The sequence below is a fragment of the Haliotis rufescens genome, unplaced genomic scaffold (assembly GCF_023055435.1).
Source record: "Haliotis rufescens isolate VD_foot unplaced genomic scaffold, xgHalRufe1.0.p SCAF_24, whole genome shotgun sequence".
Taxonomy (NCBI): Eukaryota; Metazoa; Mollusca; class Gastropoda; order Lepetellida; family Haliotidae; genus Haliotis; species Haliotis rufescens.
Genome location: NW_025963935.1, coordinates 9,312,305 through 9,325,127, shown reverse-complemented (window position 1 = coordinate 9,325,127; position 12,823 = coordinate 9,312,305). Strand labels below are relative to the sequence as shown.

The following is a 12,823-nucleotide window of genomic DNA, read 5'->3' as shown; positions in this document are numbered from 1 at the left end:
ACAAAAACTATATTTGTTGAAAACTGGTGTGGAAAGTAACGAATGCTACTATTGGAGTTCGCCAAGGGTGTCAAGTAAGTCCGATACTTTTTCCTATTTTTACATAAACGAACATATAACAGCGGTATTAACATAGTGTGATAGATGTTGTTGCCGATGAGTTCTTCTCACGTCAATGACTGCAGAAAACACGGTTCCTAATCGTCGTGTACCTAAGTGGGGCTTAGAAGTAAACCTTGATAAAACAAATGGGGGAATTACTACTAGGAAAATTTCCAGTTTAATGTGGTCTGTGGCAAACAAACACGTAAACAATAATGACAATCTACAGCTATTCAAGGAGGACGGGATTCGAACACGTGATCACATCTTTCTAGCGTACCCAAGGGATGCAACTGCACAGCGAATTGCGGCGCCTTGGACGGCTGGGCCAGAAGTCCCCCCTCACATGGAAAACAAACTATACGATGTGAAATATGGCCAGAAACACTGAATACACAATCTTGATCAGAAGATGATACATGTGAATTGAAGTTAATTGGGAATTACCAAGAGGACGATGTAGAGGTACAGCTCTTGATAGTGTCGTCCCAGGCAAGGCCTCCTGGGCAGGGTCTGTTGTCAATGATCCGCTCCCCGATACACGTGGCATAGACGGTGCAGCCCGAACATGACTGATAGTTGCCGTCACTGAGTCCTACACACGATGTCACACAGATAGGAACAGTTGTCGTAGGCGATGTTGCTGACGTTGGTGATGTCGGTGATGTCGCTGATGTAGGTGACGTTGGTGATGTCGGGGACGTTGGTGATGGTGCTGATGATGTAGGTGACGTGGGTGATGTTGCTGGCGAAGGTGATGTTGCTGATGTCTGACTTGTGGCACTGGTTGGACCCGTGGATCCCGTGCCGCTGGTTGGACTTGTGGCGCTGGTTGGACTTGTGGCGCTTGTTGGACTTGTGGTGCTTGTTGGACTTGTGGCGCTTGTTGGACTTGTGGCGCTGGTAGGAATTGTGGCGCTTGTTGGACTTGTGGCGCTTGTTGGACTGGTGGCGCTTGTTGGACTGGTGGCGCTGGTTGGACTGGTGGCGCTGGTTGGACTTGTGGCGCTTGTTGGACTTGTGGCGCTTGTTGGACTTGTGGCGCTTGTTGGACTGGTGGCGCTGGTTGGACTTGTGGCGCTTGTTGGACTTGTGGCGCTTGTTGGACTGGTGGCGCTGGTTGGACTTGTGGCGCTTGTTGGACTTGTGGCGCTGGTTGGACTTGTGGCGCTTGTTGGACTTGTGGCGCTGGTTGGACTTGTGGCGCTTGTTGGACTGGTGGCGCTGGTTGGACTTGTGGCGCTGGTTGGACTTGTGGCGCTGGTTGGACTTGTCGTGCTTTTGAAAAGAAATATAGCATACGTCAACAAAAGGAATGAAACAAGGTATTGTTACTTGCCAGACAGCTACTTATATTTGTATTGCCTTTTTCAAGGGTAACTCCCTTTCATAATCAGGTTTACAGAACGGTTCATTTTCTAGGACGTTGACTGATGGTTATATAAAATGTTCTGAAGATCCTTTCCAAATGTAGTAACGATGTAGAAGAATCTCTTGTCACAATTGATTAAATCATGAACATGGCTGAAAGGTATTTGTCTCACTCAAATAATCATTGCATACCTGTTAGAATTTTAATAGTGTTCAGATAATATATAGGTATTTCTTTTAGAATGGCATACCAAGTTCTGTGATATGTAAAGGTAGATTTGTCCCATATGATATACAACATGTTGCTGTTTACTAAAATAGCCAAACAAACAGTCGATAGAGATACGTTTTAAAGCCCGACATTCCCATCAACTAAATTGTGTACAATATACAAGATGAGTTAAAACAATTTGGCGAATAGTGTTTTTTACCAAGAGGACGATGTGGAGGTACAGCTCTTGATAGTGTCGTCCCAGGCAAGGCCTCCTGGGCAGGGTCTGTTGTCAATGATCCGCTCCCCGATACACGTGGCATAGACGGTGCAGCCCGAACATGACTGATAGTTGCCGTCACTGAGTCCTACACACGATGTCACACAGATAGGAACAGTTGTCGTAGGCGATGTTGCTGACGTTGGTGATGTCGGTGACGTTGGTGATGTCGGTAATGTAGGTGACGTTGGTGATGTCGGTGATGTCGGTGACGTTGGCGATGTAGGTGACGTGGGTGATGTTGCTGATGTGGGTGACGTGGGTGATGTTGCTGGCGTGGGTGATGTTGCTGATGTCTGACTTGTAGCACTGGTTGGTCCCGTGGGACCAGTAGCGGTGGTAGGACTCGTGGCGCTGGTTGGACTTGTGGCGCTGGTTGGACTTGTGGCGCTTGTTGGACTTGTGGCGCTTGTTGGACTCGTGGCGCTGGTTGGACTTGTGGCGCTTGTTGGACTTGTGGCGCTTGTTGGACTTGTGGCGCTGGTTGGACTTGTGGCGCTTGTTGGACTTGTCGTGCTTTTGAAAAGAAATAAAGCATACTTCAACAGAACGAATGAAGCAAGGTATTGTTACTTGCCAGACAGCTAATTATATTTTTATTGCCCTTTTCAAGGCTAACTCCCTTTCATAATCAGGTTTTCAGATCGGTTCATTGCCTTGGGGACCTCCTCCGTTGTCTATTGGTAGAGCGTCCGCCCGGAGAGCGGAAGGTCCGGGGTACGATCCCCGGCCGCGTCATACCAAAAGACGTTAAAAGATGGTACTTGTTGTTACCCTGTCTGGCGCTCGGCATTAAGGGGCTAAAACAAGGACTGGTCGGCTCGGAGTCAGTATACTGTGTCTGAGTGGGGAATTCATGTTAAACTGCGGCATGGTATCTCAGTGAGCTAGCACTATAAATCGGCATCAGTCCGGACTAGTACAAGCAGCCACACAAACACACACACACGTACATGCACGTCGCTATATAAGTGCAATAATCTTGGACGCGACGTCACCTCACCTCATTGCCTCGGACGTTGACTGATGGTAATATTGAATGTCCTGAAGATCCTTTTCAAATTTAGTAACGATGTAGAAGAATGTCTTGTCACAATTGATAAAATCATGAACATATCTGATTGTTATTTGTCTCCTGAACAATCACTGCATACCTGTCTTAATGTTGATAGTATTTGCTGAATTGTACATTTCAGATAATATATAGGTCTAACTATTGAGAGTGGCATGCCGATTTCTGTAATATTTTAATGTAGATTTGTTCGATATGATTTACAACATTTTTCTGTTTACTAAAATAGCCAAACAAACAGTTGATAGAGGTACGTTTTAAAGCACGGCATTCCCATCAACTTAATCGTGTACAACAGACAAAATGATTTAAAACAATTTGGCGAATAGTGTTTCTTACCAAGAGGACGATGTGGAGGTACAGCTCTTGATAGTGTCGTCCCAGGCAAGGCCTCCTGGGCAGGGTCTGTTGTCAATGATCCGCTCCCCGATACACGTGGCATAGACGGTGCAGCCCGAACATGACTGATAGTTGCCGTCACTCAGCCCTACACACGATGTCACACAGATAGGAACAGTTGTCGTAGGCGATGTTGCTGACGTTGGCGATGTCGGTGACGTTGGTGATGTTGGTGATGTCGCTGATGTAGGTGACGTTGGTGATGTCGGTGACGTTGGCGATGTAGGTGACGTTGGTGATGTTGCTGATGTAGTTGACGTGGGTGATGTTGCTGGCGTGGGTGATGTTGCTGATGTCTGACTGGTTGGTCCGGTAGGACCAGTAGCGGTGGTTGGACTTGTGGCGCTTGTTGGACTTGTGGTGCTTGTTGGACTTGTGGCGCTGGTTGGACTTGTGGCGCTTGTTGGACTTGTGGCGCTTGTTGGACTTGTGGCGCTTGTTGGACTTGTGGCGCTGGTTGGACTTGTGGCGCTTGTTGGACTTGTAGCGCTGGTTGGACTTGTGGCGCTTGTTGGACTTGTCGTGCTTTGGAAAAGAAACACAGCATACATCAACAGAACGAATGAAGCAAGGTATTGTTACTTGCCAGACAGCTAATTATATTTTTATTGCCCTTTTCAAGGCTAACTCCCTTTCATAATCAGGTTTTCAGATCGGTTCATTGCCTTGGGGACCTCCTCCGTGGTCTAGTGGGAGAGCATTCGCCCCGAGAGCGGAAGGTCCGGGGTTCGATCCCCGGCCGCGTCATACCAAAAGACGTTAAAAGATGGTACTTGTTGTTACCCTGTCTGGCCCTCGGCATTAAGGGGCTAAAACAAGGACTGGTCGGCTCGGAGTCAGTATACTGTGTCTGAGTGGGGAATTCATGTTAAACTGCGGCATGGTATCTCAGTGAGCTAGCACTATAAATCGGCATCAGTCCGGACTAGTACAAGCAGCCACACACACACACACACGTACATGCACGTCGCTATGTAAGTGCAATAATCTTGGACGCGACGTCACCTCACCTCATTGCCTCGGACGTTGACTGATGGTAATATTGAATGTCCTGAAGATCCTTTTCAAATTTAGTAACGATGTAGAAGAATGTCTTGTTACAATTGATAAAAGCATGAACATATCTGATTGTTATTTGTCTCCTGAACAATCACTGCATACCTGTCTTAATGTTGATAGTATTTGCTGAATTGTACATTTCAGATAATATATAGGTCTAACTATTGAGAGTGGCATGCCGATTTCTGTAATATGTTAATGTAGATTTGTTCGATATGATTTACAACATTTTTCTGTTTACTAAAATAGCCAAACAAACAGTTGATAGAGGTACGTTTTAAAGCCCGACATTCCCATCAACTAAATTGTGTACAATATACAAGATGAGTTAAAACAATTTGGCGAATAGTGTTTTTTACCAAGAGGACGATGTGGAGGTACAGCTCTTGATAGTGTCGTCCCAGGCAAGGCCTCCTGGGCAGGGTCTGTTGTCAATGATCCGCTCCCCGATACACGTGGCATAGACGGTGCAGCCCGAACATGACTGATAGTTGCCGTCACTGAGTCCTACACACGATTTCACACAGATAGGAACAGTTGTCGTAGGCGATGTTGCTGACGTTGGTGATGTCGGTGACGTTGGTGATGTCGGTGATGTAGGTGACGTTGGGGATGTCGGTGATGTCGGTGACGTTGGCGATGTAGGTGACGTGGGTGATGTTGCTGATGTGGGTGACGTGGGTGATGTTGCTGGCGTGGGTGATGTTGCTGATGTCTGACTTGTAGCACTGGTTGGTCCCGTGGGACCAGTAGCGGTGGTAGGACTCGTGGCGCTGGTTGGACTTGTGGCGCTGGTTGGACTTGTGGCGCTTGTTGGACTTGTGGCGCTTGTTGGACTCGTGGCGCTGGTTGGACTTGTGGTGCTTGTTGGACTTGTGGCGCTTGTTGGACTTGTGGCGCTTGTTGGACTCGTGGCGCTTGTTGGACTTGTCGTGCTTTTGAAAAGAAATAAAGCATACGTCAACAGAAGGAATGAAGCAAGGTATTGTTACTTGCCAGACAGCTAATTATATTTTTATTGCCCTTTTCAAGGCTAACTCCCTTTCATAATCAGGTTTTCAGATCGGTTCATTTAGTAACGATGTAGAAGAATGTCTTGTTACAATTGATAAAAGCATGAACATATCTGATTGTTATTTGTCTCCTGAACAATCACTGCATACCTGTCTTAATGTTGATAGTATTTGCTGAATTGTACATTTCAGATAATATATAGGTCTAACTATTGAGAGTGGCATGCCGATTTCTGTAATATTTTAATGTAGATTTGTTCGATATGATTTACAACATTTTTCTGTTTACTAAAATAGCCAAACAAACAGTTGATAGAGGTACGTTTTAAAGCCCGACATTCCCATCAACTAAATTGTGTACAATATACAAGATGAGTTAAAACAATTTGGCGAATAGTGTTTTTTACCAAGAGGACGATGTAGAGGTACAGCTCTTGATAGTGTCGTCCCAGGCAAGGCCTCCTGGGCAGGGTCTGTTGTCAATGATCCGCTCCCCGATACACGTGGCATAGACGGTGCAGCCCGAACATGACTGATAGTTGCCGTCACTGAGTCCTACACACGATGTCACACAGATAGGAACAGTTGTCGTAGGCGATGTTGCTGACGTTGGTGATGTCGGTGATGTCGCTGATGTAGGTGACGTTGGTGATGTCGGGGACGTTGGTGATGGTGCTGATGATGTAGGTGACGTGGGTGATGTTGCTGGCGAAGGTGATGTTGCTGATGTCTGACTTGTGGCACTGGTTGGACCCGTGGATCCCGTGCCGCTGGTTGGACTTGTGGCGCTGGTTGGACTTGTGGCGCTTGTTGGACTTGTGGTGCTTGTTGGACTTGTGGCGCTTGTTGGACTTGTGGCGCTGGTAGGAATTGTGGCGCTTGTTGGACTTGTGGCGCTTGTTGGACTGGTGGCGCTTGTTGGACTGGTGGCGCTGGTTGGACTGGTGGCGCTGGTTGGACTTGTGGCGCTTGTTGGACTTGTGGCGCTTGTTGGACTTGTGGCGCTTGTTGGACTGGTGGCGCTGGTTGGACTTGTGGCGCTTGTTGGACTTGTGGCGCTTGTTGGACTGGTGGCGCTGGTTGGACTTGTGGCGCTTGTTGGACTTGTGGCGCTGGTTGGACTTGTGGCGCTTGTTGGACTTGTGGCGCTGGTTGGACTTGTGGCGCTTGTTGGACTGGTGGCGCTGGTTGGACTTGTGGCGCTGGTTGGACTTGTGGCGCTGGTTGGACTTGTCGTGCTTTTGAAAAGAAATATAGCATACGTCAACAAAAGGAATGAAACAAGGTATTGTTACTTGCCAGACAGCTACTTATATTTGTATTGCCTTTTTCAAGGGTAACTCCCTTTCATAATCAGGTTTACAGAACGGTTCATTTTCTAGGACGTTGACTGATGGTTATATAAAATGTTCTGAAGATCCTTTCCAAATGTAGTAACGATGTAGAAGAATCTCTTGTCACAATTGATTAAATCATGAACATGGCTGAAAGGTATTTGTCTCACTCAAATAATCATTGCATACCTGTTAGAATTTTAATAGTGTTCAGATAATATATAGGTATTTCTTTTAGAATGGCATACCAAGTTCTGTGATATGTAAAGGTAGATTTGTCCCATATGATATACAACATGTTGCTGTTTACTAAAATAGCCAAACAAACAGTCGATAGAGATACGTTTTAAAGCCCGACATTCCCATCAACTAAATTGTGTACAATATACAAGATGAGTTAAAACAATTTGGCGAATAGTGTTTTTTACCAAGAGGACGATGTGGAGGTACAGCTCTTGATAGTGTCGTCCCAGGCAAGGCCTCCTGGGCAGGGTCTGTTGTCAATGATCCGCTCCCCGATACACGTGGCATAGACGGTGCAGCCCGAACATGACTGATAGTTGCCGTCACTGAGTCCTACACACGATGTCACACAGATAGGAACAGTTGTCGTAGGCGATGTTGCTGACGTTGGTGATGTCGGTGACGTTGGTGATGTCGGTAATGTAGGTGACGTTGGTGATGTCGGTGATGTCGGTGACGTTGGCGATGTAGGTGACGTGGGTGATGTTGCTGATGTGGGTGACGTGGGTGATGTTGCTGGCGTGGGTGATGTTGCTGATGTCTGACTTGTAGCACTGGTTGGTCCCGTGGGACCAGTAGCGGTGGTAGGACTCGTGGCGCTGGTTGGACTTGTGGCGCTGGTTGGACTTGTGGCGCTTGTTGGACTTGTGGCGCTTGTTGGACTCGTGGCGCTGGTTGGACTTGTGGCGCTTGTTGGACTTGTGGCGCTTGTTGGACTTGTGGCGCTGGTTGGACTTGTGGCGCTTGTTGGACTTGTCGTGCTTTTGAAAAGAAATAAAGCATACTTCAACAGAACGAATGAAGCAAGGTATTGTTACTTGCCAGACAGCTAATTATATTTTTATTGCCCTTTTCAAGGCTAACTCCCTTTCATAATCAGGTTTTCAGATCGGTTCATTGCCTTGGGGACCTCCTCCGTTGTCTATTGGTAGAGCGTCCGCCCGGAGAGCGGAAGGTCCGGGGTACGATCCCCGGCCGCGTCATACCAAAAGACGTTAAAAGATGGTACTTGTTGTTACCCTGTCTGGCGCTCGGCATTAAGGGGCTAAAACAAGGACTGGTCGGCTCGGAGTCAGTATACTGTGTCTGAGTGGGGAATTCATGTTAAACTGCGGCATGGTATCTCAGTGAGCTAGCACTATAAATCGGCATCAGTCCGGACTAGTACAAGCAGCCACACAAACACACACACACGTACATGCACGTCGCTATATAAGTGCAATAATCTTGGACGCGACGTCACCTCACCTCATTGCCTCGGACGTTGACTGATGGTAATATTGAATGTCCTGAAGATCCTTTTCAAATTTAGTAACGATGTAGAAGAATGTCTTGTCACAATTGATAAAATCATGAACATATCTGATTGTTATTTGTCTCCTGAACAATCACTGCATACCTGTCTTAATGTTGATAGTATTTGCTGAATTGTACATTTCAGATAATATATAGGTCTAACTATTGAGAGTGGCATGCCGATTTCTGTAATATTTTAATGTAGATTTGTTCGATATGATTTACAACATTTTTCTGTTTACTAAAATAGCCAAACAAACAGTTGATAGAGGTACGTTTTAAAGCACGGCATTCCCATCAACTTAATCGTGTACAACAGACAAAATGATTTAAAACAATTTGGCGAATAGTGTTTCTTACCAAGAGGACGATGTGGAGGTACAGCTCTTGATAGTGTCGTCCCAGGCAAGGCCTCCTGGGCAGGGTCTGTTGTCAATGATCCGCTCCCCGATACACGTGGCATAGACGGTGCAGCCCGAACATGACTGATAGTTGCCGTCACTCAGCCCTACACACGATGTCACACAGATAGGAACAGTTGTCGTAGGCGATGTTGCTGACGTTGGCGATGTCGGTGACGTTGGTGATGTTGGTGATGTCGCTGATGTAGGTGACGTTGGTGATGTCGGTGACGTTGGCGATGTAGGTGACGTTGGTGATGTTGCTGATGTAGTTGACGTGGGTGATGTTGCTGGCGTGGGTGATGTTGCTGATGTCTGACTGGTTGGTCCGGTAGGACCAGTAGCGGTGGTTGGACTTGTGGCGCTTGTTGGACTTGTGGTGCTTGTTGGACTTGTGGCGCTGGTTGGACTTGTGGCGCTTGTTGGACTTGTGGCGCTTGTTGGACTTGTGGCGCTTGTTGGACTTGTGGCGCTGGTTGGACTTGTGGCGCTTGTTGGACTTGTAGCGCTGGTTGGACTTGTGGCGCTTGTTGGACTTGTCGTGCTTTGGAAAAGAAACACAGCATACATCAACAGAACGAATGAAGCAAGGTATTGTTACTTGCCAGACAGCTAATTATATTTTTATTGCCCTTTTCAAGGCTAACTCCCTTTCATAATCAGGTTTTCAGATCGGTTCATTGCCTTGGGGACCTCCTCCGTGGTCTAGTGGGAGAGCATTCGCCCCGAGAGCGGAAGGTCCGGGGTTCGATCCCCGGCCGCGTCATACCAAAAGACGTTAAAAGATGGTACTTGTTGTTACCCTGTCTGGCCCTCGGCATTAAGGGGCTAAAACAAGGACTGGTCGGCTCGGAGTCAGTATACTGTGTCTGAGTGGGGAATTCATGTTAAACTGCGGCATGGTATCTCAGTGAGCTAGCACTATAAATCGGCATCAGTCCGGACTAGTACAAGCAGCCACACACACACACACACGTACATGCACGTCGCTATGTAAGTGCAATAATCTTGGACGCGACGTCACCTCACCTCATTGCCTCGGACGTTGACTGATGGTAATATTGAATGTCCTGAAGATCCTTTTCAAATTTAGTAACGATGTAGAAGAATGTCTTGTTACAATTGATAAAAGCATGAACATATCTGATTGTTATTTGTCTCCTGAACAATCACTGCATACCTGTCTTAATGTTGATAGTATTTGCTGAATTGTACATTTCAGATAATATATAGGTCTAACTATTGAGAGTGGCATGCCGATTTCTGTAATATGTTAATGTAGATTTGTTCGATATGATTTACAACATTTTTCTGTTTACTAAAATAGCCAAACAAACAGTTGATAGAGGTACGTTTTAAAGCCCGACATTCCCATCAACTAAATTGTGTACAATATACAAGATGAGTTAAAACAATTTGGCGAATAGTGTTTTTTACCAAGAGGACGATGTGGAGGTACAGCTCTTGATAGTGTCGTCCCAGGCAAGGCCTCCTGGGCAGGGTCTGTTGTCAATGATCCGCTCCCCGATACACGTGGCATAGACGGTGCAGCCCGAACATGACTGATAGTTGCCGTCACTGAGTCCTACACACGATTTCACACAGATAGGAACAGTTGTCGTAGGCGATGTTGCTGACGTTGGTGATGTCGGTGACGTTGGTGATGTCGGTGATGTAGGTGACGTTGGGGATGTCGGTGATGTCGGTGACGTTGGCGATGTAGGTGACGTTGGTGATGTTGCTGATGTGGGTGACGTGGGTGATGTTGCTGGCGTGGGTGATGTTGCTGATGTCTGACTTGTAGCACTGGTTGGTCCCGTGGGACCAGTAGCGGTGGTAGGACTCGTGGCGCTGGTTGGACTTGTGGCGCTGGTTGGACTTGTGGCGCTTGTTGGACTTGTGGCGCTTGTTGGACTCGTGGCGCTGGTTGGACTTGTGGTGCTTGTTGGACTTGTGGCGCTTGTTGGACTTGTGGCGCTTGTTGGACTCGTGGCGCTTGTTGGACTTGTCGTGCTTTTGAAAAGAAATAAAGCATACGTCAACAGAAGGAATGAAGCAAGGTATTGTTACTTGCCAGACAGCTAATTATATTTTTATTGCCCTTTTCAAGGCTAACTCCCTTTCATAATCAGGTTTTCAGATCGGTTCATTGCCTTGGGGACCTCCTCCGTTGTCTATTGGTAGAGCGTCCGCCCGGAGAGCGGAAGGTCCGGGGTACGATCCCCGGCCGCGTCATACCAAAAGACGTTAAAAGATGGTACTTGTTGTTACCCTGTCTGGCGCTCGGCATTAAGGGGCTAAAACAAGGACTGGTCGGCTCGGAGTCAGTATACTGTGTCTGAGTGGGGAATTCATGTTAAACTGCGGCATGGTATCTCAGTGAGCTAGCACTATAAATCGGCATCAGTCCGGACTAGTACAAGCAGCCACACAAACACACACACACGTACATGCACGTCGCTATATAAGTGCAATAATCTTGGACGCGACGTCACCTCACCTCATTGCCTCGGACGTTGACTGATGGTAATATTGAATGTCCTGAAGATCCTTTTCAAATTTAGTAACGATGTAGAAGAATGTCTTGTCACAATTGATAAAATCATGAACATATCTGATTGTTATTTGTCTCCTGAACAATCACTGCATACCTGTCTTAATGTTGATAGTATTTGCTGAATTGTACATTTCAGATAATATATAGGTCTAACTATTGAGAGTGGCATGCCGATTTCTGTAATATTTTAATGTAGATTTGTTCGATATGATTTACAACATTTTTCTGTTTACTAAAATAGCCAAACAAACAGTTGATAGAGGTACGTTTTAAAGCACGGCATTCCCATCAACTTAATCGTGTACAACAGACAAAATGATTTAAAACAATTTGGCGAATAGTGTTTCTTACCAAGAGGACGATGTGGAGGTACAGCTCTTGATAGTGTCGTCCCAGGCAAGGCCTCCTGGGCAGGGTCTGTTGTCAATGATCCGCTCCCCGATACACGTGGCATAGACGGTGCAGCCCGAACATGACTGATAGTTGCCGTCACTCAGCCCTACACACGATGTCACACAGATAGGAACAGTTGTCGTAGGCGATGTTGCTGACGTTGGCGATGTCGGTGACGTTGGTGATGTTGGTGATGTCGCTGATGTAGGTGACGTTGGTGATGTCGATGACGTTGGCGATGTAGGTGACGTTGGTGATGTTGCTGATGTAGTTGACGTGGGTGATGTTGCTGGCGTGGGTGATGTTGCTGATGTCTGACTGGTTGGTCCGGTAGGACCAGTAGCGGTGGTTGGACTTGTGGCGCTTGTTGGACTTGTGGCGCTTGTTGGACTTGTGGTGCTTGTTGGACTTGTGGCGCTGGTTGGACTTGTGGCGCTTGTTGGACTTGTGGTGCTTGTTGGACTTGTGGCGCTTGTTGGACTTGTGGCGCTGGTTGGACTTGTGGCGCTTGTTGGACTTGTAGCGCTGGTTGGACTTGTGGCGCTTGTTGGACTTGTCGTGCTTTGGAAAAGAAACACAGCATACATCAACAGAACGAATGAAGCAAGGTATTGTTACTTGCCAGACAGCTAATTATATTTTTATTGCCCTTTTCAAGGCTAACTCCCTTTCATAATCAGGTTTTCAGATCGGTTCATTGCCTTGGGGACCTCCTCCGTGGTCTAGTGGGAGAGCATTCGCCCCGAGAGCGGAAGGTCCGGGGTTCGATCCCCGGCCGCGTCATACCAAAAGACGTTAAAAGATGGTACTTGTTGTTACCCTGTCTGGCCCTCGGCATTAAGGGGCTAAAACAAGGACTGGTCGGCTCGGAGTCAGTATACTGTGTCTGAGTGGGGAATTCATGTTAAACTACGGCATGGTATCTCAGTGAGCTAGCACTATAAATCGGCATCAGTCCGGACTAGTACAAGCAGCCACACACACACACACACACGTACATGCACGTCGCTATGTAAGTGCAATAATCTTGGACGCGACGTCACCTCACCTCATTGCCTCGGACGTTGACTGATGGTAATATTGAATGTCCTG

General features: G+C 47.0%; 1 protein-coding gene across 1 annotated transcript in view; it reads right to left on the bottom strand.

The window, feature by feature from the left end:
* Positions 1–687: 687 nt before the first annotated feature.
* The window catches only part of LOC124128737 (uncharacterized protein MAL13P1.304-like), a 16,794-nt gene continuing 4,658 nt past the window's right edge, over positions 688–12,823 (bottom strand). Inside the window, exons 5-13 of the mRNA XM_048401886.1 lie at positions 11,846–12,094; positions 10,375–10,650; positions 8,897–9,145; positions 7,426–7,701; positions 6,071–6,295; positions 5,010–5,285; positions 3,532–3,780; positions 2,061–2,336; positions 688–930 (exon numbers count right to left, since the gene is read on the bottom strand). Of these exons, the coding sequence (XP_048257843.1) occupies positions 688–930; positions 2,061–2,336; positions 3,532–3,780; positions 5,010–5,285; positions 6,071–6,295; positions 7,426–7,701; positions 8,897–9,145; positions 10,375–10,650; positions 11,846–12,094 (2,319 nt within the window). The remainder of the gene's footprint in view (positions 931–2,060; positions 2,337–3,531; positions 3,781–5,009; positions 5,286–6,070; positions 6,296–7,425; positions 7,702–8,896; positions 9,146–10,374; positions 10,651–11,845; positions 12,095–12,823) is intronic.